The 25,649-nt window shown below is 46.6% G+C and overlaps 8 protein-coding genes across 12 annotated transcripts; 4 read left to right on the forward strand and 4 right to left on the reverse strand.

The window, feature by feature from the left end:
- Window positions 1-69: 69 nt before the first annotated feature.
- Window positions 70-2,647, forward strand: LOC117580034 (cleavage and polyadenylation specificity factor subunit 5). Of its 2 annotated transcripts, XM_034266262.1 has the most exons (5): window positions 74-412; window positions 475-739; window positions 811-976; window positions 2,233-2,347; window positions 2,422-2,647. In XM_034266262.1, exons 1-5 carry the CDS (start codon window positions 285-287, stop codon window positions 2,441-2,443), a joined length of 696 nt encoding a protein of 231 aa, XP_034122153.1. In that variant the 5' UTR covers window positions 74-284; the 3' UTR covers window positions 2,444-2,647. The 2 variants fall into 2 exon arrangements, with proteins under 2 accessions (XP_034122154.1, XP_034122153.1); XM_034266263.1 differs by lacking the exons at window positions 2,233-2,347; window positions 2,422-2,647 and adding an exon at window positions 1,198-2,200 and having other exon boundaries at window positions 70-412.
- On the reverse strand, window positions 2,643-15,130 carry LOC117580022 (alpha-tubulin N-acetyltransferase 1). Of its 3 annotated transcripts, none has more exons than XM_034266244.1 (7): window positions 14,689-15,128; window positions 8,089-8,297; window positions 7,851-8,006; window positions 7,408-7,791; window positions 6,792-6,963; window positions 4,604-4,668; window positions 2,643-3,932 (listed from the first exon to the last, which is right to left on the reverse strand). In XM_034266244.1, exons 2-7 carry the CDS (start codon window positions 8,193-8,195, stop codon window positions 3,335-3,337), a joined length of 1,482 nt encoding a protein of 493 aa, XP_034122135.1. In that variant the 5' UTR covers window positions 8,196-8,297; window positions 14,689-15,128; the 3' UTR covers window positions 2,643-3,334. The 3 variants fall into 3 exon arrangements, with proteins under 3 accessions (XP_034122135.1, XP_034122136.1, XP_034122137.1); XM_034266246.1 differs by lacking the exon at window positions 2,643-3,932 and adding an exon at window positions 4,012-4,472 and having other exon boundaries at window positions 14,689-15,118; XM_034266245.1 differs by lacking the exons at window positions 4,604-4,668; window positions 6,792-6,963 and having other exon boundaries at window positions 14,689-15,130.
- LOC117580028 (protein MLP1 homolog) lies at window positions 5,137-6,593 on the reverse strand. Its single transcript, XM_034266254.1, has 4 exons — window positions 6,297-6,593; window positions 6,119-6,232; window positions 5,531-6,067; window positions 5,137-5,463 (listed from the first exon to the last, which is right to left on the reverse strand). The coding sequence occupies exons 1-4, from the start codon at window positions 6,366-6,368 to the stop codon at window positions 5,257-5,259; spliced, it is 930 nt and encodes a 309-aa protein (XP_034122145.1). The 5' UTR covers window positions 6,369-6,593; the 3' UTR covers window positions 5,137-5,256.
- On the forward strand, window positions 12,414-13,605 carry LOC117580030 (phosphoserine phosphatase). Its single transcript, XM_034266257.1, has 2 exons — window positions 12,414-12,419; window positions 12,542-13,605. Exon 2 carries the CDS (start codon window positions 12,579-12,581, stop codon window positions 13,392-13,394), a length of 816 nt encoding a protein of 271 aa, XP_034122148.1. The 5' UTR covers window positions 12,414-12,419; window positions 12,542-12,578; the 3' UTR covers window positions 13,395-13,605.
- A 299-nt stretch (window positions 15,131-15,429) lies between the features above and the next one.
- On the forward strand, window positions 15,430-17,107 carry LOC117580024 (SHC-transforming protein 2). Its single transcript, XM_034266248.1, has 2 exons — window positions 15,430-15,710; window positions 15,778-17,107. The coding sequence occupies exons 1-2, from the start codon at window positions 15,520-15,522 to the stop codon at window positions 16,847-16,849; spliced, it is 1,263 nt and encodes a 420-aa protein (XP_034122139.1). The 5' UTR covers window positions 15,430-15,519; the 3' UTR covers window positions 16,850-17,107.
- Window positions 17,108-17,166: 59 nt separating this feature from the next.
- On the reverse strand, window positions 17,167-17,993 carry LOC117580037 (40S ribosomal protein S17). Its single transcript, XM_034266265.1, has 3 exons — window positions 17,896-17,993; window positions 17,539-17,690; window positions 17,167-17,474 (listed from the first exon to the last, which is right to left on the reverse strand). The coding sequence occupies exons 1-3, from the start codon at window positions 17,971-17,973 to the stop codon at window positions 17,234-17,236; spliced, it is 471 nt and encodes a 156-aa protein (XP_034122156.1). The 5' UTR covers window positions 17,974-17,993; the 3' UTR covers window positions 17,167-17,233.
- Window positions 17,994-18,335: 342 nt separating this feature from the next.
- On the forward strand, window positions 18,336-21,365 carry LOC117580019 (uncharacterized protein KIAA1841 homolog). 2 transcript variants are annotated; one of them, XM_034266239.1, is made up of 5 exons: window positions 18,336-19,252; window positions 19,311-20,262; window positions 20,324-20,561; window positions 20,617-20,839; window positions 20,897-21,365. In XM_034266239.1, the coding sequence occupies exons 1-5, from the start codon at window positions 18,351-18,353 to the stop codon at window positions 21,252-21,254; spliced, it is 2,673 nt and encodes an 890-aa protein (XP_034122130.1). In that variant the 5' UTR covers window positions 18,336-18,350; the 3' UTR covers window positions 21,255-21,365. The 2 variants fall into 2 exon arrangements, with proteins under 2 accessions (XP_034122130.1, XP_034122131.1); XM_034266240.1 differs by having other exon boundaries at window positions 20,324-20,546.
- A 389-nt stretch (window positions 21,366-21,754) lies between these two features.
- On the reverse strand, window positions 21,755-23,445 carry LOC117580036 (ubiquitin-conjugating enzyme E2-22 kDa). The gene is made up of 3 exons (XM_034266264.1): window positions 22,871-23,445; window positions 22,480-22,632; window positions 21,755-22,420 (listed from the first exon to the last, which is right to left on the reverse strand). The coding sequence occupies exons 1-3, from the start codon at window positions 22,931-22,933 to the stop codon at window positions 22,037-22,039; spliced, it is 600 nt and encodes a 199-aa protein (XP_034122155.1). The 5' UTR covers window positions 22,934-23,445; the 3' UTR covers window positions 21,755-22,036.
- Between the last annotated feature and the right edge of the window lie 2,204 nt (window positions 23,446-25,649).

Raw genomic sequence — 25,649 nt, forward strand, 5'->3', positions numbered from 1 at the left:
GTTAAGTTAATTTTCGGTATATTTTGAAAATGAGATGGTATATTTTGGTATATTTCTGAGGTTACTGTCGCGGCCGGCGTGAATTCTTTTTTGCAAAACGCTGGACATAAAAAAAAGTGCTAGAAAAAGTAAAAACCACGGAAAATTGCAAAATTAGAGCAATACCTTGCACCAAAACTCTGGTATAATTGTTGGGGAACTATTACCCAAACGTGAAGCCTCGTTTTCGGTGCTATCATCGTATTTTTCACCAATTCCTTCACTGGCGGTGTGTGTATAACAAAATGGCGTCCTCGCAAGTCTCAAACAAATCGGGCTCGGGCTGGCCGCTCCGCGGAAGCAGCAGCAATAATAATGGCACGCAGAAATTTGCCAACAACCAGGCACTGACCATAAATCGCACCGTCAATCTGTAAGTAACCCTTTGATGTGGCCATAGCGGAATATATTGATATTAACTTCTCCCCTGCACAGATATCCCCTGACTAACTACACATTCGGCACGAAGGAGTCGCTGTTTGAGAAGGATCCATCGGTGCCATCACGTTTTCAGAGAATGCGCGAGGAATTCGATCGTATTGGCATGCGCCGCTCCGTGGAGGGAGTGCTGCTCGTCCACGAACATGGCCTGCCGCATGTGCTGCTGTTGCAGCTGGGCACGACATTCTTTAAATTGCCTGGCGGGGAGCTCAATGCTGGCGAGGACGAGGTCGATGGTCTGAAGCGACTACTCTCCGAGGTAGGAAAACACCGATTACTGTAGTCCATCCCAGACTAAGTAATACTTATGGTGGCCTTTTTCTTTTGTAGACGCTGGGTCGTCAGGACGGCGTCAAACAGGAGTGGATTGTCGAAGACACCATTGGAAATTGGTGGCGTCCCAATTTCGAGCCACCACAATATCCATACATTCCACCGCACATCACCAAGCCCAAGGAGCACAAGCGGCTGTTCCTTGTTCAGCTCCACGAAAAGGGTAAATATCCAATTGGCTGGCTCTGGCTCCGCCAAAAGTCAAAATCATCCCAGCGTAGGTATATTGAGTGACGAGAAAAATGCACCAGGAGCACAAATGCCATGGAAATAACCATTTCTATATGTATCTTCTACTATATAATCCTTGTATCGTTTTTTTTCTGTTTGCTAAAACCGAATACGCTAACAAACCTCATGTCATATCTTTTCAATGCTGTTTAGATACGGACAGGAACGCCAGTTACGATGTACCCTGAGCCGTTCCATTAGCGCCGTGCTGGTGTGTCGTGCCACCCAACTCAACTATCAAAAGTGCCATGTGCCATAGCCATAGATCGGCAAAACGAGCAAACAGAAAAACAGATCAGAAAAAAAGAACAGAATTCCTTCGGGCTTAGTTTTGATTTTAGAATTCATTGTACAACATAGAAAATTTGTATTTTTTTGCTCAGAACAGTGTTGGCATATTTTGTTGGTTCCCACGCAAAATCCGAAAACTCAATGATTGTTCTTGTTATCTTAATTTTGTAAATATGTCGACATCCATTTGAGACTAAGCGTAAGCTGTATTTCCCCTCTCCCCAAAATACTTACGATACATACGATATTATTTCTTTACTTCTACGAGTATTCTTACTATTGTCAACTGTCATTGTCATTGTCATGTGATCTTCTTGTCTTAAGGCTGTTTACGAATAGTTAGTCGGGAGTCACGGGCAGGCAGGGCAGCAACAGCAGCAGCAGAGCATTGTAACGTGCGCCCACATCCGGCATGTTGTACGGATTTGTGCGCAAGTCGCTCCTTAATATAAGCACTCGTTTATATGTAACCATAACCAAATGAATGAAAAACTGTGTTATACTTCTGTCGGCTCATAGCTTGTGCGCTGAACAACGGGCTGCTGCCGCTTCAGCGCACAAGACACCAATAATTCGCTTAGACCATTTATAATTATGTTCAATATCAGAGTGGTAGATCACCGTTGGGCAAGAGCAAGAGCACTGACCGACCAACAGATGGATAAAAGTAATTAGAGTGTAACGAATCGAACCATGAATGTAAAACATAATACATACGTCTCTTATATATCAGATTTTATATCATGTGGCAGCTCAATAGATTCTTTATACTATGTAAATTTTTTGTAACCGATTGTAACGATCTAGCTAATATGTACATTTAAACGATGTTATTTACAATGCTCCATGATATCTCTACATACATAAATTCTGTCTCTATCGTTTTCTGTAATCTAGCACTATTTGCTGTGCCCAAAAATTATAAGCTCGTTGCGGCGCCCCTCTTCGAGCTATACGACAATTCGCAAGGCTACGGACCGATCATCTCATCGCTGCCGCAGGCCCTATGCCGGTAAGAAGAATGCCGCGAATGAATCATGAACAATCTTTTCTTTAACTGAACCACACACTCTCTCCATTTTGCAGTTTCAACTTCATCTACATGTAAAGACAGGCCGATGGATTCCAGGTCCAACACTAGATTAGCAGCGGCAGCACCAGCAAAGCAACACCAACGATAGCTCTACTTTAAATATTTCAGCACCTCAGATCTGCCCGTAGATTTCCATTAAATGCGTGTGTGTAATCCGTACATAATTGTCTTGCAGATAAAATGGAAAGCCGGAAATGGCCCTCTACTTGGCAAATAGAATCGACAAAATTGTGCTTTATTTGTATTTATGTTCGTTAGTCTTTAATCTAAGTATCCATTGCATATGGGGGGCGGAGCTATTAACTAAAGTTTTAGACAAATATTCATGGAGGAATGTTGATTAGATTTTATATGTTTGGGGTGTGATAGTGGTAGTGTTGGTGATTATAGCATATAGTCGCCATAGAGTTGCTCGAAATATTCGCGTTTGCTGCAATTGGAAGATAGAAATATTGGGTTGGATTATGTTACTGGACACCAATTGAGATTTAAGCCTTTAAATATGGTTCAGAATGATGACCTGCTACTCCGAATCAAGAGTTTAAAACAAATTAAGAACTAATTTCTAAATTAATGCTGCTCAGTGCTGACGGGAATTATTCTACAAACATTTCGCTATTGTTAACATTACATTGTGAGGCTATAAATTACGGATACGTTGCTGTTCCGGGTGCGAGGCTTGTAACAAATGAACGAATCAACAAAACTCTGAAGAAGCTCACAACAAAATTATCGAACTGAAGTACAGGAACCGACTGATTGTGGTTTTTGTTTGTGTAGTAGGTTGTGTCTGCTTAGGCCTGGTTAAGTAGTACATGCTTAGTCTCTAAATTGTTGGTTTAATCTGCTTGATTATGCTTATTATGCCACGTACAAAAGATGCAATTGCTGCTGGTTTCCCTTCTCTTACCACAACCGGTTGTGATAGAACTTGAGATCGTTGTAACCCTCGTTGGTGAGGTGACCGCCACCGCCCCCGCCGCCAGATGATACAGTGGACACGGCGTCTGTGTTGTCGTGGCCCGGCGAGTGGGCATCGTGTCCCGGCGGACGATTTATCTTGACCACACCGAAGTCTTCGCGCTCCTCCTGGTCGAACTCCATCTTACTGCTGGGCATCACCGCCATGCCTACGCCAAAGGAGCGATTCTTCATTCCGGTGTGCTGCTTGCTCAGCTGAAAGGCCGCTGGCCTGCGGTTCTCGCCAATGATGCTCTCGGCCACCTCCGGCGAACGCACCGATGGCGGTGTGGGCGTGTGGGTCTTCGGGGGCGGTGAAGGTGGTGTAATTGGCTCAGGCTCTGGTTCGAACTGCGGTTGAGGCTCCTCCATCGAAGGTTGCAGCCCGAACCGAATGAAGTGTGCCTCCTCCTGGTCGGCCACCTCCTGCAGGTCCATTCGTTTGGTATTCATGTGCCCGTGTGCCTGCTGCTCATCCTCAAGGTGATGCAAATCCATTTGAGCGGTCATCATCTCTGCGATGTTGTTGCCATCGCCATTGCCGCTGTCGAGAGAGGGTTACAATGGGTTTAAACAAACTGATTTGCACTCCTAAGATTCTCTAAGTAATTCATGGTTGGATATTGGGTTGGTTACTCGAAGCATGCTCGAGAACATTCTTGGTTTTATTGCTCAAGTAAAAAAAAAATAACGAATAAATTACCACAAATAAATGTAAATGTAGTTAAATGTTAAAAAATAGATATGTTGTGATCACAATTGTCAGGTATTTGTTTGTTTGTGATGTGACGGTTCCGATATTGTGGGTATTAGATTATCTTTTGTATATTTAGATGAATGGTGGTGGCTGTGGCTTTTTGGGGTGGTGCGGCAAGTACAGGCAGCGTCTTCTGCTGGTACATTAAGTAAACTCTTTATATAAATCAACTAGGCGAAAATATAAATAATTGGCTAAAATCAAAGCTTTGTACAATTCCTGTATTAGATTATAAATGTAAATGTCTTTTTCTTTTTGAATTTTCTATTATTTCTTTTTGTAGCCGTGTGTGTGCAATTTTTGTGGTTTTGCTTTATCTATTTGATTCTGAAAGACAAAAACGAAAAGAAAGAAATCAAACCCAAATGACGAACACAGAACAACGAAAATGAGAAATGATAATGGACTGGGAGAAAATGCTCTGTATGATCTGGATGGATGGATGGAATGTGCCTCACCTGCTCGACTCCCCACTGCTGGCGCCACCGACTTTGGTGCTGCACTTCGAGATTCCAGAAATTATCTATGGAATGGAAAACGGGGGAAAATTAGAAACATTTTTATGGGGAAAATATAAGGAGTATTTTCTAGGGATAAGATCTAGCAATTTGTATTAATTAGGACCCATTTCAGTGGTAGTACGAATCCAGGGAATTTCTTTATTAACTGCTTAGCATACGACTTAATATAAATCTGGGCTACAAAACGTATATTTGGGGCTTTAGTGGGCCAAATGTCGCCCCTAAAACAGCGCCTTGGCACGCAGCCAACACACAACTTTCCATGTCATCCAACCACCACTTTCTCCTTAAGGGAGGAATGACCCACTCTGTGGGGCAGTGAAAGTCGTGACACATGGCAAACACTCATTCACCCCCCTCAGGGGTGGTTTTTATTTCACAAAAATAAATATAAACATTCTCAGGACACTCACGAATAACACTTGCAAGGAAAATTTAGATTACGAAGAATTTTTTCCAGAGGACATGGCCCGACACTGGGTTACTCCTTCGTGGCGTTACTGGAATATATTTTCTTTCCAAAGTTATAGATTGATTCTATGGGAATTTGGGGTGTACTGGAATTTGGTCTTTTGATGCTTTGCATCTATCTACTGAGTTGGGGCGGCATTGTCGCCGTTTCCCATTTCGGCGGAGCGAACCAAGTAGATGGTGGTCTGGCAGTTGGGGCACGTGGTGCACAACTCGGCTTCGGGAGGCGGAGCAGCACCGCCGCCAACCTGCTGCTGCGGTTGACCTCCGTTGCTGAAACCGCCAGCTGCAGCACGTTCGCCTCCACCGACATTGGGCTGATTAGACTGTGGGAGGCAAGGGAACAGCTCTTCAATCACTGCGCAAGCTAGCGAGGATATTTGTGATATTTACGAAGCCTTGGGACTGCTGCTGCGGCTGCTGTTGTCCCTGTGGCTGCGATTGGCTCATGGACTGGGTATCCTGCTGGGCTATTTGTTGTTGATGTTGCTGCTGATCAAAGGCAACCTGCTGCTGTTGCTGTTGCTGATTATGGTGGACATGGGCCCGTCCAGTGGGGTAGGGATCGTGGCGAGTGGGCTGGCCAGCGGCTGGTTGTTGAATAAACTGCTGCTGAGAGGGCACAGCAGCCACCGGCGGCGACTGTTGCTGAGGCGGTGGCATCTGCTGCTGCTCCTGTGTGGGAGCGGCTGGCTGCGAAGACTGCTCCTGTCCGCTAGACATGCGAATGGGTGCCACTGCAGCAGTTCCTGCTGGTGGAAGGGCAGCGCCACCATCTAATCCAGAGTGGCGAACTCGCGATGGTCGGGCAAATGCATTCGTGGCCAAGAAGGCATCGTCCACATCCTGTAGACCCGAGCGACGTTGGAAGGGATCCTGCTGGCGAGCTGTGCCGGCACGACTCAGAGCATCCAACGGACTCTTGCGAGGCTGCAGGAGGAAGAGTCAGCTCGAAGGCACAACACGAGTAAGTAGGCTTACATTCTCTGTATCCCGCTTGGTCTGGCTAGGCGTCAGGCTGGCCTCGCTCATATGTTTGCGTGACATGGTGGCTCCTTGAACCACTGCAGCTGCGGACTGCTGGCCATGGCGTGACTGCAAAAAGCCAGGTAACCCTCATCAGTGGAAGATGGTTGAGGTTGAGCAACGTTCAACTTACGGCAACACTAGTACGGGATGCGTGAAAGCCATGGCGTGTGGCAGGGGCATTATTACCACGTTTCGCGTCCATAATTTTCAACACTAGAAACGACTAATCAGCACGAAACACTTGACACAAATCGCGATGAGACTCGGCTTGGTTCTTCGAGTTGAAAATATTTTAAATGTAGCACAAAAACAAAACAAAAAAGAAAATATTACTAGTAAAAAGTATTTTCTACACTGGGAATTGGGAAACAGATCCGTTTGGGTTCGAGTACAAATTTTAACTGAACTTTTTCGAGAGCTCTTCAAATGACACACACGAAGTAATGGAATTTGAACCCGGGGGGAAAAGGCCTACTGAGGTTCTGAGAACAGTGGCATTATTTTCCACAAATAATTTTGCAACACAGAAAACATTAACTATAATTATTATTTAGAAGCCCTTTGGGTCGGGTCCTTTTTTTTTTCGTGGTGAAACCCCACCGCTTATCCACTTGTCTGTTAGTACCTCTGCCATGGTGCAGGTGGGATGCCGGGCGCCATACCGTCCGTTGGGTGAGATCTGTGTTATTTGCTGTAGCAGCACATTCGATGAGTTCTGCTTCTGCTGCTGGGAACCGCGTCGCCTGTGATTGACATCCTCGCCCAAGTAAGTAGCACCAAAAAGTTGTGTGTTAGGACTGTGTGTTCATATGTTGGTTTGTTCGTTGATGATTATGATCATGGTTGGTTATCAATGGTTAGCGCAACATGTGGATGGCGAGAGAGAAAGAAAGAGTTAGTTTAGTTTAAGGCATTGAAAGCAAAAGCTTAAAGCAACAGGCCACCGTCAGTTCTTATCTAAGGATTAATTGGATTTCATTCAGATATCGATCAGGTCGGCACGGGGGGGCTTCTTTGGACAAACAAACAAACAATCAAAGAAAGAAACAAATGTTGGCCACGACAACGGTCCCATTCGCAAACGATATGCAAATGGGGCCAAAGAAATGGCCAACTGAAAGTGAAATGTTTCCTGCAGCGAAAGCAACGCCTTAATTGCCACGAAATGCGCCAGGCCAGGCCCAGTCTTGGCACCGATACCGGTCGCAGTCGCGGTCCCGGTCACGCCCCCAGGGACTCACCTGTTTGTAATGTGCAGCCCGTTCTTGGTCTCCTGCGGAGACTGCTCGTGGGCATGACCATTCGAGGAGTTGGATTCATTGAAGTATCCCTCGTACAGCACAAAGTTATTGGACTGCGGAATGGTGCGCACCAGGCCGTAATGCTTGCCGAAGAAGGCCAACAGCTTCTCCGATGGCCTGTCCACCGAGCACTTCAACGGGGTCCAGTTCTCCTCCCTCAGCATGGTCTCGAATAACCGCTTGCCCAGTCCAGCGCGCTGACGGGACTCGTGCACATAAAAGTCCAGAATAGATGGAGCTCTCTCCACCTTACGCGTCTGGCCGGTCTCGTCGAACAGATACAGATCCTTATTGCCCACCTTGAGCAGCCCAGTCACAGCTCCACTAAAACAAGTCATATTCATTTTGAATCGTTCGGCAAGCAAATGCTGTTGGTGTCTTACTTGTGTCCTGCCTCTGTATCAGCCAGCAGATAGATGGTCTGGTTCTCGGACATCCGCAGACGCTGGGCCGTAGTCACCGGCTTGGACAGGCCCTGCGACGTGGCCGACAGCTGACCCAGACGGTCGATTATCTCCGACATCTTCGAGGTGGCATCCCTGGGAAACGTAAAGGTTAGTGTCCAGTTTCTGGGCGAGATTCTATCCGATATCCAATTCCTCATTCAGTTTCAATACTTACAGGCACTGGCGCCGGTCGCCGCGAAAGGTGTGCGGCAGTAGGTTTGACGTCACCCTGACAATCGCCTCCGGAAACAGTGGCCTAATATCGAATCGGAAATCGACCATTCTGTAGCTGTTGCTGTAGCTGTTGCTTCTCCGGTTTACTCTGGCCTACAAATGTGGCTCGGGGCTGTTCTCTTTTTGGGGCGTCTGTCGGAGTGTCTTCTCCTGCAATGGCAATCGAGAAATTTGGATTTAATGGAGCGTTGCGGGAGCAATTCGCAATCAATTTGATTATCAGGTTGGGTTCGGCATTCTCTATTACTGGGGCTGGGTGCGGACATTGTGGGAATTAGTCGTTGGACATGCGATTTATCCAATCACTGTTGCTGCTTTTTATATAATTATTCAGCAGATGAGAGTAAAGCACTACAGAAGTGTTGGTTACAGATTGCAGGTTGGGCACAGCCCAACGCTTTAGTTTTTGTAGGAGCCATGCACTCCCATTCCATTTATGTATTTACCTTTTGCATTTTATTGCGTTGCCAACTCGCGGTTGACCCAAATCAGGGCCTGGGATTACAATCGAAACTGTTGCGTTAGTGTATCGTATCCTATGGGATCCCCAGGGGGTGTGGATCCTAACAGGACAAAGCGTTACGTTACCCTTTTGCATGCTTTTGCTATTCTTAATTTTCGAGTGCAACGAACTGCTGCCGTCGACGCTGTCAGAGAGCAAAGCAACAATAACGGAGCTTTTGTAATTACATTTGACGGGGGCGGGGCACAAAACTTTTTCCATTGTTGATGGTTACTATTTGTATGGAACGAGTCGGAGCGGAAGGGAAGAAGCAGCTCTGAGAGTCGTTCTGTCGCTGTCGCAGTGGCCGCTGACGTTGCTGCTCGAATTACAAAGTGCGATAGCTGCAGATGACGTGTTTTCCTTTTCGTACACACACATAGGCATACGACCACATTAATGCAAATGTAAGGTTGTATGCACATGTGCTTGGCCCCCAGCAAAGGGGAATACTTTAAATACCCTTGACGAGGGTATACATGGTGGTTAGTGTGATCCGACAGGGAAGAACATAACTAGGCTTTTTTTCCAAAATCATTCTTGTGCGAGTTGATTCGACTGCATCCAGCCATATATTGTCCAAATCAGTTTATTACGTATATCAGATGTGTATGCAAATATGTGGATATGCATGTAGATGCAATGGTACAGATGCATCTGCAAGGGTATCAAACGCTTCGGCGTATGGCATTTTCTTCTCTCTCTCTTCTGGTGTAATTGTTGTTTATTTGTTGTGCTCAACCGTTGACGTTGCATACAGAAAGCTCGCTTTGTAACTGTTTATACGCCAAACGATGCAAAACAAAAATAAGAAACAGCAAAAGCAAAAAAGAAAGGAAACCACGCATTACAAAAGGAGCGAAGCTGCACTTCTCGCTCCCCCTTTAGCACCACTTGTAAATGTGTCAAGTGAACTTGTCTCTCTCACACATACTAGCGCAGCAGTATGGGTGTGTGTAAGTGAGCGTGAGAGAGCAATCAAAAGAATTAAAATCGCATGCAGCTGTAAACAACATGCTACATAGTTAGAAGAGCGCAACGGGGGGAACGAGTGAGCGGGAGACAGAAAGCGCATGGGGAGGAGTGTTCATTCAATTTAACAGTTAATCAGCAGGCGACGACAGGAGGAACCCAAACAGCAAGAACAACAAAAACCACCGTTGGAAACAAAGCGTTGCCAACTGCACAACAGCAAAACAAATCAATCGAGAAAGGGCCAGACGATCATATTTCCACGCTAATTAATACTATAAAGACATTTCCGATTAGCTCAGTTGGTGATGAAAACGAATACTTCAATTACAAGCACATTCCCGGCCCGGCCCTCAGTCTGGAGGTATAGATTCCCCTGGCCATCAGCTGTTTGCAAAAAAATAATCCCACAAACTGTCATTATGCGAGGCCATGACGAGGCAGCTCTGTAGGATGCATATGTACATACATATTTATGTGGGTGTGTGTGCTCACTTACAGACAGGCTGTCAACTTCCTTACCAAAGCCGTCCTGCCTCAAAATAGAAATAGAAATTTCGGTAAATTGGCGGCATTATCACGTCAAACGCTCCGTGTGTGTCGGCCATTGGTCAATGGGCATAATAAATTAGCCTGTCCCAGGCTCGAGCCTACCTTTATGTATACAGGCGTATGTCCTCTAAGTACCCGGGAAGGCAAATAGTAAAATATAAATGGACTAGGCTCGAAATATATGCAGCAACAAGGTCAATCGATAACTGTAAACCAAAGGCAGCCCAGCACCGAAAAGAGAAACCGTCAAACAAGTTGCCAAGGCAAGGAAAAACTCGAAAACGCCCAACAACAAAAATGTCAGGTGCTGTTTCCAAACACAGGTGTACACGGTACAGGTGCTGCCTAGGCTAAGGTTTTCATATGTAGTTCTCTGTTGCTCAAGGCAATGCCAATTAAAAGCTAGGAAGCCATGGTTATCTTTGGGGCTCTAAGCTGTATAAAATCTGGTATATCCGATTTATATATTCATTGGTCAAACGAACCCACAAAACTACAACTTCTGAGGTTGGTTTGGATTATCTTTAAGAACAAAGAAGTTTTTCGAACAGTCACTTATTATTTCAACCAATCGTTTCTGCGATCCTCGATAGCTACAGGTACAGACACACGATCCCATCATGGCGGCTCTTACAAGTGCAATGCCTATTTAAGGGATACTGTTCCTAGAAACGGACAAACCTACGGCCATCTCCTAGGACGTCAATGCATCTTTCCCTGTTTGCAAACATCTGGCCAAATACAAAATGTCTTCTGCAAGGGTATACTTATAATCATCATGTGTTTTTGGAGCGGTTCAGTGGAAACCGCTGGCCGGGAAGCGCTTGAAACAAGCCTAAGACTGCAGCTGCAGATGCACGCAGCACACGCAATGAATAGTTTATCGGTAGGCGCTTGCCCATGCCTCTATAAAGAGTTTGGCAATGAAATACTTTTGCGGTAAGGCAGCCTGTTGTTTTGTTGTTTACCACACGATCAAGCGGCCCAACAGTCAAAACAACTTGTTATTCTACAACAGAAAAACACACAGCAACGAAAAGCTGTAACCGCAGCAAATGCAATTGCATTTGTTGCTGGCAATGCTTTTGCTGCTTCTGCTGTTGTTGTTGTTGCTTACACGCGCCTTTTATCTAATTGCTGGAGAGGCTATGGCAGGCTGCGACAGAACGAGAGCAATCCAGAAGAGAGGGAGCTGGGCTTACGTTTTCTTGTAACGTAAGGCGATGCAACGCCAGCACAGAATTTCATCAGATTCAGATCAGACTATAAGCTCTAGCTAAATATAATACCCCCAAAGGTTTAAAAATACCCGAAGCTTACATAAGCGATAATCCGTGTGGATTTCGGTTATTTTCCACATCAATGATTAATGCAAAAAAGAAAGTATTGAATTCTGATCAGATCTAGCAGACAATCGAATACGCTGCACACTGATAAGCAGAGTGTCGGGGAAAACAAGTGATTAAGGTGCTCCTCTTCCGATGCTTGACCAGTCGCCAAACCCAGCCCCCTCTATCCACTGCCCGTAATCAGCCCAGTGCTAAATGGTAATGGTGCTAAATGATAAGCGTGCTCTAAGAAACCAGTTCTAGTCGGTTCTCCTAAGCAATCGAGTGCCGCCGAGGGTTTAACGACAGTTCCGAATATATAATTATTTCTTTTGTTTATGTTTGCTGATAACCAGACATGGCCATCCCGCTTCCACTCGCATGGAGCCAGCACGTGGTGGGGGCAAAGTTTCACTCGATTCGGGAAACGTCGTTGCTGCAACACTCTTTTCAGTGAAAACTCGAAGGAGGTGACTGCCCAGTCGGTGTGGCATTACCATCGGATAAGAGTGCAAGGAAAAACAATTGTGAACGTAACGGTGCAGACGTAAGGCTGTCTCTCACTAGCACACCGCACAAATTCACACAGAAACCAGACACACTGAACGAGACAGAGAGAGGCACTTGTAATTGGCTGTTATCGTACGATCGCGCGCTGGTCAGCGTCTGAAAATTCGTGAGAGACACAGAGAGGAGAGGCAGCTATGCATGTACGTACACATGTGCATATGTTTGGTATGCCTGTGTTTGTATCAAGCGAGTTTTCTTAAAAGGGCGATGGACACCAGTATTCACTTGTAAAAATTCAGTCAAAGTGAGCAGTTCGAGTGCGAGTTCCTCTAAAACTATTCAATTATTACATTACTCTGGATTGTCTGTGGGCAAACCTTATCAAACAAAAAAACAGCTGAGCAGCAAAGCAGCCTTAGAAGAAGAAGAGTGTAAAGCGCGTGTGCAAAAAAAGCACAAGAGATACACAAAAAGAAGCAACGGAAAATTTTGGAGACCAAACACAGGGTGTAACGCAAAGCTTTTACGTCAAACAAAATTGTGTCCAAGTCATTTGCATTCCTTAAGATGAGCGGTTCAGTGTTGAGCATGGCGCGTCCGGCCCCCACCTCCAACGGCTGCGGTAGTAATGCAGCTCTGTTGGCCAAGCAGTTGAGCATCACCAGCAATGGAGGTGCCAAGAATACGGTTACTCCAGCCATAGTGCCGCCCAAGCAGCCCCAGCTGGCCGCCAAGGTCATCCAGCAGTCACAGATCGTCTGCTTCGACGTCGACTCCACCGTTATATGCGAGGAGGGCATCGACGAGCTGGCCGAATACTGTGGCAAGGGCACCGAGGTGGCACGTGTCACCAAGGAGGCCATGGGCGGTGCCATGACCTTCCAGGATGCCCTCAAGATACGACTTAACATCATTCGACCCAGCCAGCAGCAAGTGGTGGACTTTATCCGCGAGCGGCCCAGCACCCTCAGCAAGAACGTGAAGCGCTTTGTGGCACAGTTGAAGGCTGACGGCAAGCAGGTGTACCTCATATCCGGAGGATTCGACTGCTTGATTGCCCCCGTGGCCACAGAGCTTGGCATCCCCCTCTCGCACGTGTATGCCAACAAAATGCTGTTCGACTACCAAGGCGCCTACGACAGCTTCGACATCACACAGCCCACCTCCCGCTCCGGCGGAAAGGCGGAGGCCGTCGCCATGATCAAGCAGCAGCATGCCGCCGACGCCCTCATCACAATGCTCGGCGATGGAGCCACCGATCTGGAGGCAGTGCCTCCAGCCAACTACTTTATCGGCTTTGGCGGCAACGTGGTGCGGCCCGAAGTCTACAGACGGGCCCAGTATTACGTAACCGACTTTGAACAGCTGATGGGCGACCAGTGATGGAGCAGTGGCGTAATGGAGCTGGCGAACAGCGGGGCGGCGAATTTAGTATTTCAAAAAATCAACGTGTTATAGTTCATAGTGAATGTTGTTGTCCAGGTCTGTGTCTAAGTGTGTATGCATGTAAAATACGATATATACATATATCTACTAGTTTGTAGTGAATTGCTAAAACAATAAAGGCGATAGTAAAATTATGGAAAATGAAAAACGGCACGAAGCAATTCTGTTATGGGTGAACAGTTCACGGATAACAGAGCCCTGTAAATGGAGTGCCATAATATGTTAACATATACAGGGTGCCACATTCCAGTTGTGAATGCAATGCTTTTTTACAGTGGTTCGAAGGCATATGAGTTCATGACGCAGCATAAAATAATAAATTATTTATATGAAAATATGGAAATGCTGTTAATGCATTTGTAGTTTCTGTAAAGCCACAGAGTGTTTGCTCTGAAATTATATATCTATGCCTGTGCGATTACTAGTGCGTTTAAAAAGAAAGTTTATATTTTACTGCCTTGTTTTTAGTAGATTTGTAGTTAGCTATGAAAAAAAAGACCATCCAGGTAACTAACAGTCAGTTTTACTTTCGATTTGTAATGTCTTTCCGAAGGTTGCATTAACAAAACCAATTAAAACGGTAATGGTTAACCAACTTTAGGCCTTCTAAAGCAATTAAATGAAGTTGTAATCGACACTTGTCGAGCAAAAACAAAATCAAAGTAGAGGCGTGGGTGCCCTATGCCAAGAATGGAGCCGAGGCGTACCTGTCGGCATTAGTTTGAGGGTCAACGTCATCGTGCTTAATTGGCGGCGGGAAACGCTTTAAGCTGAATGGTAGACCATATTAGGTGCGACGCGGCTGCCGTTTGGCTGAGAGACCCACACAAAGGCGTGAATTAAGGCCATCCATGCAATTGTTCGGCAGAACAGCCCAGCCTCAGAGGCAGCTGGAAGAGTGCCAGCAGCAAAGCGGAAGCAAGAAGAGATGAGATCACCATCCATAAGAGGGAAAACGAGAGGTGCAAGCAAGCCAGGCTTAAACGTGTCGCCCTGTGGCACTAATGACGCATCGTGTCCGAAAGATATGTATGTATCTTTTTCAATGCAAATGACTAACGCACCAGCTCTGGGGCCATCCATGTAGCGGTAATGATTCCAACGTGCATGACGTAAAATTAATGCCCTATTTATGTATGTGTTCACTGAGCACACAGCACACGGCTGCGGCACGAAAGCGCGAAGACGGTGGGCAAGAGACACAAAGACCCAAGAAAAGCATAAAACTTACCGCAATAATATTCAACAATACGGTCGGGAAGGTATCTTGTATTGGATTGCTTGTGCCGCGTTCCAGTTTCCAGATGCAATGCGGCCTCTGCTGCAGATTTGGGGCTGATGGACGGATGCTGCGCGTTAGGTGCGGGCGTGCTCGAACACACACACTGTTTTATTGATTCAAAAATTTAACTTTTCTGGCCGAAATAGTGCGAAATCTATTTGTATGTTCTATGTACGTATGCCGTTAAACCTTATTTCATTCACTTTAACACATAATTCAATGGCTTCTGTTTGGCTATTAGCGCTGTGTATGTATACGCGACGGTCTCCGGACAGCGGTGCTACGTGTATATTGCACGAAAGTCTGATAAAAACTTGCAAGAAAGATACAAACTGAAGAGCAGGTAGCGATTTGAGGGTGAAGTGGCCGTACCTTAAAGCTAAGCCTTCCAAAGCTTTGGTGCTTGCAACAAGCAACACGGCAAATACAAACAGCTGGGCTGCAAACTATCGAGTGTATTAGCTATATCGAATGCGCCCTTCCTATCGAATGGTCATCTTTCAGCCCTATTCACTACTAACTTGATGTCAAACTTTAAACTTGCATATTTAAAGCTCATTAAGGTAATTTTTAAGAAGAAGCAATTTTTTCAACATTTTTGCAAGTTATTTTAACGTATTCATGGGCTCCTACTAAATGCTTGCAAAATCATCGATGGTTCATAAGAATCATCGATGGCAGCAGCATCAAGTGAAATCCCAGCGCTAACTTTGAGTAATACAAAGAGGAAGGAAGAAAAAAAGGATACAAAGGACGCCCAGTACGCACACGCACAGCGAAATGCCAAGAAATGGCGATGCCGGCAACGGCGCCCCAAGATCTGGTACCGGTGGCACCAGCGACGGGTGTATTTATCCAGACGACGTCATAATGGGCGTGGGAGTTGCATTCAATGTGCGCTATACGGGCTGCGTTGAGGTCAAGACCTCGATGAAATCTCTCGACTTTGAGACTCGCACGCAGCTGGCGCGGTAAGCGGAACCCACATCTTATCTCTCATGGCTGAGTTTCACATTCTAACCAATGCTTTCCCTGCAGGGAGTGCATCAACCGTGTCTGCGAGGCTGCAGGCCTGAAGTCGGCAGGCAAGCGACGCCTGTGCTCCTTCATATCGGACCGACCCAGTATGCAGCATGCCGGCACCAACATCATCATCAATGTATCCAGCCGCGCCCTCACCCTGAGCAATGTGGAATCGGGTGAGGTGATAGCCAATCACAATATGCCGCGCATTTCCTTCGCCTCGGGGGGCGACAACGATACCTTGGACTTCCTGGCCTACATTGCCAAGAACGAGGACGAGTGGCGTGCTTGTTACGTGCTGGAGTGCGCTGGTGGTCAGAGCGAGGACCTGATCGTGACCATTGGCAAGGCCTTTGCGCTGCGATTCAACGCCTTGAGCAGGCTCAACGATCCCACTGCCGACAACATAAATCAGAGCTGCAAGGAGAACGTTAAAGAGTATTACAACGATTTGCCCAACAAGCTGCCCCCAGAGCTTCCGAGTGACGATAGCCGCTCCCAGCAGCAGCAACAACAGCACCAACCGGCCCAACTCCCATTGCATCCCCATGCCCCGCGTGTGGCTCAACTTAATCTGAAGAAGCCACGCGATCGCCTTAGCAGTAACCTCATCGACCTCAATTCCCCGCCTCCCGATCAGACTACCAACAAGCTAGCCCTCGGGCATTCGTCGGTGTCTGCTACCACCTCCACCCTCACGGCAGGCCAGGTGCGCGATGTCTTTGACGGGCCCCAGTGCCCGCTCACTGCCGAGGTCTGGTTCCATGCTGCCATCTCCAGACCGATTTCCGAACGTCTGCTACAGCAGGATGGGGACTTCCTGGTGCGCGAATCTCAGGGAAAGCGTGGACAGTATGTGCTGACTGGACTGGAGGGCAAGACGCCCAAGCATCTGCTGCTCATCGATCCAGAGGGCGTGGTTCGCACCAAAGATCGCATTTTCGATAGCATTAGCCATTTGATAAATTACCACTGGGCCCATGCGTTGCCCATCATATCGGAGGATTCGGAGCTGGTCTTGCGTAATCCGGTGCTCCGGCCCGCACAGGACCAGACAGCGGTCTCCGGTGTCATAGCTGCATCCTGAGCGACCCGATAGAACAAATACTTGCATCGCGAGTTTTCACATAAATATTACTTATACTATATATATATATACTTGTATCCGTGTACACGCTTAGATTTACATATGTGCACTCGTAGAGAATATCTTTTATATATCGTCGGCATCATTGTATAAGAACGAACCCATTTATTTATGGATTGAATATACACAAAACATCTTTATATGTGCAGTACAGTATTTTCCCATCAAACGTGAATAAATAACACCAAAAACCAATAATTTTTGTGGTTTTCCTCTGGATGGAGCGCAGAGCAGTAGAGAACACAAGACTTAAAAGCTGCACTTTACACAAATCGTTTATTGTGACCCATGCAAAACGGATCTAAACATCATCTACACACAAAGTTAATTACGGCGACCAAAGTTGTTGGTGTTGGGCTGGGTGAGCTGGAGGCCACGGATGTTGTGGAAGTCCAACAGCTTCAACATCTCCTTGGTGTCGGGATCGACCTCGATGATGTCTTGCTCCAGGGCGGACACGGCTGGGACGTAGTTGTCGCGACGCTCACGCTCCTCCTCCTGCAGCTTGATGGAAATACCACGCACCTGGGAGTGACGCAGACGGCCCATCAAGTGGGTAACGTAACTGTAAGAAAAAATATCAATTGGTCAGTGGATGCTCGGATCTACGGCTGAATCTAACAACTTACCCGGCAATCTTGTTGCGGAGGGGCTTGGTGGGAATGATAGCGACCTCCTCGCAGATGCGCTTGTTGGTGTGGAAGTCCATGGTCAAGCGAGTGTAGTACTTCTCGATGATGACCTTAGCGGCCTTCTTGATCGTCTTGGTTCTGACGCGACCCTAGACATTGGTAGATGGGGGAAAACACAGATTAGACACTGGGTTCGCACATAAACAATCAATTTTTCGCCATTTCGCTGACATCAACCAATAACATTTCACTGTGCACTTTCGCTGCACAAATTTAGCTTCGTTTTTGATCGCATATTTGTTTGTTTGGTGTCAGGATTGCATATAATTTTCGCGATATAAAAGAGAAACCAACCATTTTGATGTACGTTTCTACCGGAAAAGAGCGGAAGCAGCAGTGTGACCGCGGTATTATCGATACAATATACCGCATGACCCTCAAAAGTATACCGAAATTTATCTTCCCATCCATCCCAATATACCAGAAATATACCAAACCTTAATCATTTACTCGCGTTTTATACTATATTTAATATTACCGGCTAGTTAGAGTTCTCAGCCCCAAAACTGTACTTTTATCAGATTGGTGAATCAACAGAAGAATTTAGAAACAGAACTTTCCTCGCTTTTTTGCTCGGTATTTTACGGTGAAGTATATTTGGGTTGATCTCAGAGGGTGATGCGGTATATTTTATCGATAAATTCGCGGTTACCGAGTGTCTTGGCAACCGACCGACCCCAATTTATGTTGATTTTGATTGATTTTGATTAATCAATGCACAATGCAAATCGATTTGTGCATCTGCAAGTATGCAAAAAGGAAGTTCCGACGAGGCAGCTGCTGGGTCAGCCTCCGCCCAGCCAGAGGAGCCGCCGCAGTCACAACAGGCGTCCCAGGGATCTGACGATGCTGGCGCCGAGTTTCAAATCAGTTTGAACGAATTTCTGGAGTTTTTGAAGCTCTCCTGTCATGTTAACGATATGATAGCGAAAGCAGATATGGCAAAACCACATACTAGGGAGCCAGTGCCGCCCATGGAAGGCGGACCCGGGGCCTCCAAGCGAAATTCTAAAAAGGAAGAGTTCGATTTTGATAATTTGGCCGACAATCATTTGGTAAACGAGCTCCTGGGGCTGAAGCGCTCTCATCGCCACTCAAACACTCGGGATGACAGTCGCGGCGGTGTGCTGGGCGATCAAAAAACAAGCCTGCGTTCTGGCCATGTCCACAAGAGAACAGACGCCACCTACCACGGTCTCCACCCAAAGCTGACGGAGCAATTGGATTCCGTCATCAATGAGGGTGTTCTGGACTCTGTGCTGTCCTTTGTCTGTCCAGTTCCAGTTCCCACGGCGCTCACAACCAGCGGAAAAGCAAAGACCAAACAGCAGCTGCAGCAGCTCTTTCCAAAGGAGATTTTTACACTGCCTACACCGACGCCCACCGCCACGTCCGCACTGCCAATGGGGGCAGCCAAGTCCATGACAGAGATTGCCCATGTGCACTCTTCCATATCAACGACTGTATCGGCACCGTGTCTGCAGCAGACGGTCAACGATGGGCTGCATCCGGAGCCATCATCCTCCAACAGCATGGTACGAGCGCTGGTCAAGGAGCCGATTGGAGCCAAGGCTACCGTAAATCCCACAGTCAGGCGCAAGTCCGTCATGCTGCTGAAGGAAAGCAAACATTCGAGGCAGGAGAAAAAGGAGTCGGTACTTTTGAAAAGTTCTTTAGGAAATCTCTAATCTTCCTTCCCATTTCTGCAGGCCCGAGGTCGTGATTCATGTCTGCGACGAGGTTAAGAACACTTCCCGTGACTTCACCTGTCCCCAGCATCTGTTGGTCAGCAAAATGGGCTACTTTGCCGATGTGACTGCCGGCCAGCGGCTGGAGGAGATGGACATATCCGTTCACTGCGACATTTTAATATTCGACTGGCTGATGAAGTGGATCAAGCACAGTGCCCAGAGCCAAGACATGCCGGGCCCAGGGCAGAGCAGTGCTGCGGCTTCTGGTCCCCAGCTGGATGGGAACAATGTGGTGCCCATTCTGGTCTCTGCCAGCTTTCTGCAAATGGAGCCCCTGCTGCTCGAGTGTCTGGCCTTCTGCCATGCTCATCTGAGCGAGGTGGTGCGCACCTCCACCAATCTGTCGTGCCTCAACGATGCTTTGGTCACCCGTCTGGCTGCCATGTTCACAAACCTCGAGCTGGAAATGGTGCGGGACAAGAAGGAGCGCGTCACGCCTCGCCTCTGGACCAAACTGATCCAGTCGCTCTGTGAGCCGGAACCGGAGGCCTTGCGTGGACACTTCTACAGCATGTCCGGCCTCTTTCGGTGTGCTCGTTGCTTCAGTTGCGTGACCAACACCATGAAGTCTTATGTCAGCTGTGTGCCTAGCAATATCCGCCTGAACCGCTGGGGCCAGTTGATGAGCCACCATGCGCGGGATCCCAACTGGGACCTCAACATCTACATCATGCAGCTCTTCAAGGAGTTGAAGTCGTGGCGCAAGGTCTACTGGAAGCTGTGGGGCAGCTGCCACTATCTCTACTGCTGCACCTGCGAGGCGCACTTTCCCGTCTATCAGATGAACTGGTGCCGGTTCCATCCGGGGGCAGCCAACTTCCTGGGACCGGTTGACTATGCGGGACCATCGGGACGCTTCGCATGCTGTGGTCAGCAGGCCTTTCGCTACGAGACCCTGCCAGGACCCAACGTATGTGTCAGTGAAAGTCTTGGAGACCGCTCTAATTCCTGTATGTGTTCCCCATTCTTAGGGCTGCCAGTTCCGAGAGCACAGCGTTCTGGTAGAGACCGATCGTGAGCGTGCCATTCTGGCCATTGCCCAGTTGGTGGGTGAGAACTATGCCCTGTGTGATATGCCGCCGTTGAAGGTCCAGGAAATGGCAGCCGCCGGCGAGATAAGCCCCAGCTGGCAGGGCATCTCGCTGACGCCACAGCGCTGCCGCCAGGGTCTACTGCCTCAACTCTGCATGGACAGTGTGTTGAAGAAGGGTGGGTGAGGTCAGGCAGCTCGCTGATAAACGCTCTCTCAATCTGTGCTCCACAGTGACCAATCATCGGGTGAGCCGAAGGATGCGTGCCTCGCGCTACCAAATGGACGACAGCACCGACTCCGAGACGACATCCACCAGCGAGGAGGACAGTCGCTGTCTGCGCCCCAAGATGCGTAATTTTCATGACGATGAGGACTACAGCTCCAGCAGCGATGGCTGCGAGTCGGAGCACCGTCCACCGCCCAGAAAGGCACGTGGAAAGAAGAAACGCAAGCGGTATAGCCAGATAATCTTATTGGGAATCAAACTAACATTTGTTTAAAACTCCCCCAGTCCCACCGAGGTTTCGGGTCGCTTCTGGTCAGGCGAGCTATCGGCACGCAGCAACCAAGATCATCAGCGTGACTTTGAGGAGAAGATCATGAAGCAGGTGGCCACCTACGTGACCAAGAAAACCGGCAACGATCAGAGTTTGGTGCATAACTCCCAGCCCCTGGGTGGCTCCTATGTTCGGCTCGAGTGCGAGTGGAAGGAGATGATCAAGCAGCGTCACAACAACCACAATATACAGTCCGGCAGCAATGCGACTGGTCTGGCCCAGAACACTGGCAACAACATTTGCCTGGGTGGATCGGCCGTAGCTGGCGGTGGTTCCATGGCTTCGGGCATGTCCAAGCAAAAGCACAAGTAGGAGTTCAGCCACACATAACAAATAATTAGCAAAGATCGTATACAAAATGTTTAGTCACGTCACCAAAGTTCTAGTCAAATGTTTACCAGAAATTGAAATAATATTAAAATATTTAAATGATAAACCGGAAGGTACTTATATCAAAACTATTCTGCACTTCTTAATATTTTTGTTTTTATTTATTTAACTTAACGCAATTTACAAAGATTTCGTTTTGTTATACATCTCTAAAATTGTTTTTTGTTTATTTTTAAAATCATTTTTTTAGGTTTGAAATAAAAGAGTTGGAGAGAACAACAGATTAAGAAAATAAATGCGACGGCACGTAGAAAAACAGAAATATAAAAGGCGCCCCAGGTTGAGGGAACCGTAGAGAAATTTAACACATTTGCCTGATCATTTGATTGATGGAGGATCGCGGGCAGTGCCTAAGGCTCAACCTGTAGCAGGAGACCCGTCTGTCCACCACATGTACAATTTAAAGCAACAAAACAGAGAAATATTAAAGGTTTATGCGTTGAATCTTGTGTATTAAGGAACGAGTTTGGTACCAAATAAAGCACTTACAGAAGTGGGGCAGGGCAGGGAGTTTTGGTGTTTGAATTACTCAAGAAAGCATTTTAGAAGTTTAAAATCGGATCTCGTGGCTCCTCCTGCACCAGTATCAGCGTGAAAATATTGTATAAATGGTTAATCGAATCGTGACTGCATGAATTTAGTTTTTGTTTTTTTTTCGGGAGCTGTGGCTATTGTAGGTGTGTTACTACTGTGGTCTTAGCAAGCTAACTGAACAGGCACTCGGTGGCCTTTTCCAAGTTCCAGTTCTCCTTAGAGAGGACGCCGCGCGCATCATGCTCGTCGACGCCCATGTCTCTGAGGCGTTGAATTTTTGAATCACAATCGGGGAAGGTGTGCGGACCTCCTGCGTAAGCATTTGTCCAGTGCTTTGCAGTAAGCAGAAACAGATCGTACTTGTCTTTGAATTGGTACGCCACCACAGCGTCCTGCGGATCGTCGGGCTCTGCAGCGGCCAGCAGGGCCTGCAGGGATAGCAACACCGTGCGCAGAGTCATCGCCGCTGCCCAGTTGTCCTTTAGTATATCCAGGCAAATGGCTCCAGTCACAGACGAGATGTTCGGATGCCAAATGCGAGTGATGAAACGAACCTGCCAACAAAGTGCAGTTTGGTTTAGCCATCTACCTGTGCTTTGTTAGGGATACCCACCTTTGGCGGATTAAAGGGATATGTCTCGGGCACTTTAATTTCCAGTATAAACTTTCCCCCCTCGTATGGTGTGTCGGGGGGGCCTGCTATTTCACCACGTAGCTCTGTCCAACTGTCATTGACAAGATCGATTTTGATGGAACACTGCACAATCTGTCAGAGAAAATTGCAAAGAATTAGTAGGCAGTATTAGTAGTGTTACTTTCTCGCACTGGACAAGAAGCAGCAGCCCCAAGGAACCATAGCACTGCCGCGCGCCAAAAATGGAACCAAAGTCCGCGGCTGCTGGCGCCGTCACCACTGCCAATGGCGATGGTGACGCTGGCCTTACGGGTAAGCTTTAGCCCTCGCATGGGATGGACTCCATGCACTGTGATCGCCCAAAACTTACCTCCTCGCTGCGCAAAACTTCCTTGAATTCGCGCTTTATGCGTGATACAGCCATATTCGCCATGATGGTTGTGTGTTTCTCTGGTTCTTGTTATTGCTGCACTAACTGCAATTTCTACGCTCCGCTCCAAGTTTGGTTGCGTAAAACACGCCTGGCTCAGCTTGCCGAATGTGGGGCCTTTTTTTTAATTGTGAATTTTGATAATACCTACTAGGTTGCTTGGTGCACCGAAATTTGTTGGGAGCGCTCACCAATACCAATAGAGTTCGTATAGCTTGTGTGAGTTCTTACTCGCAGCTGCTCGGCGTTCAGTTTCAGGTTATTTATTATGCTGGAATCTGTTCGCTTTCAAATGGTTTGCGTTCTAGTTCCTATGCGGAAATTATTTATATTACTATTTTACAAATTGGTTATTTTTATTAGACGACGCGCGCAGTCTCTCTTCCCAATGTGGAGCAAAATAGACACCTATTCACTAGTTGGTCACAACTGCGGTAGGCGAAATGCCCAATGTCCGACAGACTCAATGCTGTTTTAAATGGTTTTAAATAAAATTTATATAAATAAATAAATCAGCGATATTGTTGCTCCGTGCTGCTTGGTGGAAAAAATGTATATGTTTTACATGGTAACTACACTTGAACTACACCTTTCCTACATATTTATGTAATTATCGACAGAGGATGTCTGGGGACAAGTTTCGCCGTAATTTTTTCACTCAGCGCTTGTGGAGGCGGCAGTGTGAAAAACCTCCGTTATCCATTTCATACATGCCTCTTTTTTGCGACATTTTTCCAAATGGCAATTCTACACACTTTTGACAAATAACGCGTCTTCACGCGTTAAGAAAAATACTGAAAGACAAGAAAATACTCAACAATTTATAGAAAAGTGCAAGGAGTGTGAACTGAGGGTCGATAAAAATTAGGAAATCTGATCCATTAATTAGTGCACCGAAAACGCTAATCATGTGCTTTCACCAGAACGATCGCAAGAAATGGATCATGGATCTGTGAACTAGCTGACCTGGTGACTGACTGCATAAATGGTGACAAACACAGAAACATCTGTATTTTTGTGCGATAATTATAACTTCTTATGAACAACAGGTGTCGCTCTTTTGGTTTTTTTACTTCAACGATAGGTGTCCATCAGGTATTTTTTTTCTCATCTTACGAAGATAGATGGATAATTTCGAAAACATATTCAAAATGAAATAAAAATAACATTGTAATATAAAAGGAATACGAGTGCTTTAAAAAGAATAGCAGTTTTGCAGTTGACTTTCGCGCTTACAATGTCTTTCGCAACCCACTCAAAAATATTTGTCTTATCGAACTTGTTTTGTATTCGGGGCAAAAAACCTCCACTCCACAGAAATACCTTCAATTCAATCAGCCGCAGCCTTTCATTGGTACAGAACTAAGGTTATTTTCCATGGCGTCTCTGATCTTGAGAGCAGAGCTCAGAACAAAACTTATTTTGACCTTAGCAAGATGGTTTCATTACTTGTATGTGGTTTGATATACGAAACCCGTTTGGCCTCTCCTCTTATGAACGAATCTAAGTTTTGTACTTCTCAAGCGTACATGTCTCTCTTGGCAACAGTCCTCACAAAATAGAAAGATCTCTAATTATGCTACATGGTCACATATTTATGCTAGATATTTGGGGTATGCAAGGTTCAAGTGTCGCTTCGCTCTTATCTTCCGTTCGCCAGATGTATAGGTTGCTGGAGTCGCTGTTGATCAGTGCTAATTCAGTGCGATTATAAATACCTAGTCGACCTACATACAGGGTATATCCGGAACGAGTAACCTTCAATTTATGAATTCTCTTTTGGTTCTCGTTCACGTTTTGCCCGGACACAAACAAAGCCCCAAAACGTGCCAAAAAAAAATGCGTGTGGCTGAAAGTTGTGAAGCCAACAAATTGGCTCGAGAAGAACCCAGCAAGCACTCAACGCATGAAGAGAAGCAGACGATGGGATCGCTCTCGCACAGAAATGGTTTGTTGGGAACACACGTGTTGAAGTGACCGAACAAACGATACAAAAACACTAAATACATACATACACACACATGTACATGTGTACATATGCACATATCTTATGCACGCCGGCTCTCTTTCCTGGTTTTTTTTCTCTCTCCCTGATACCGCGCACTCTCTTTCTGACCGCACCACAACTTCAAAACTTCGCTGGCTCGTCATCTCCGATTCATTCAGCTTTTGCATTCTCGAAGAGTTGGCTGCATTTTATGGGAACAGACAGCATTGAACCTCCCAGTGACTATCTCAATAGTGTGTTTATTACCCGTAGAACAATTAATTGTTTAGATATAACTAATTGTGAATCAGTAATTGCGACAGTTTTGCCTTTGCACATGTTTCAAGTAAGTAGTGTCTCTTATCTGTTTCTGTTTGTTTGTGCGTGAGTGGAAAAACGTGTGTCTCAAAATGCGGCACGTGGTTTTTACACACTGCGGCGCCTCGCTTTGTTTAGCATTTGCAACGACATTTGCGTCAGCCTCAGGGATAATACCATGGAGAGTGCGTCAGCATTTAGCTTTAGTTCATTTATATTTAGACACGCAAAGCATTTGACAAATCGCAGATATGGCATTCCTCTGTTCTGTTCATGTACAGCAAGCATCTCAAGTACAGTTGTACAACAACAGTAAGACGAGCCCCTCATTGATGGATAGACTGAATACGGGCAAGCGTGACAGTGTCAGGTAGCGCAGATGTGGACGGGGGCGTATTATTGCTTGCAAAAACG

Source organism: Drosophila guanche, unplaced genomic scaffold, assembly GCF_900245975.1.
Source record: "Drosophila guanche unplaced genomic scaffold, DGUA_6, whole genome shotgun sequence".
In the NCBI taxonomy this organism is placed as follows: Eukaryota; Metazoa; Arthropoda; class Insecta; order Diptera; family Drosophilidae; genus Drosophila; species Drosophila guanche.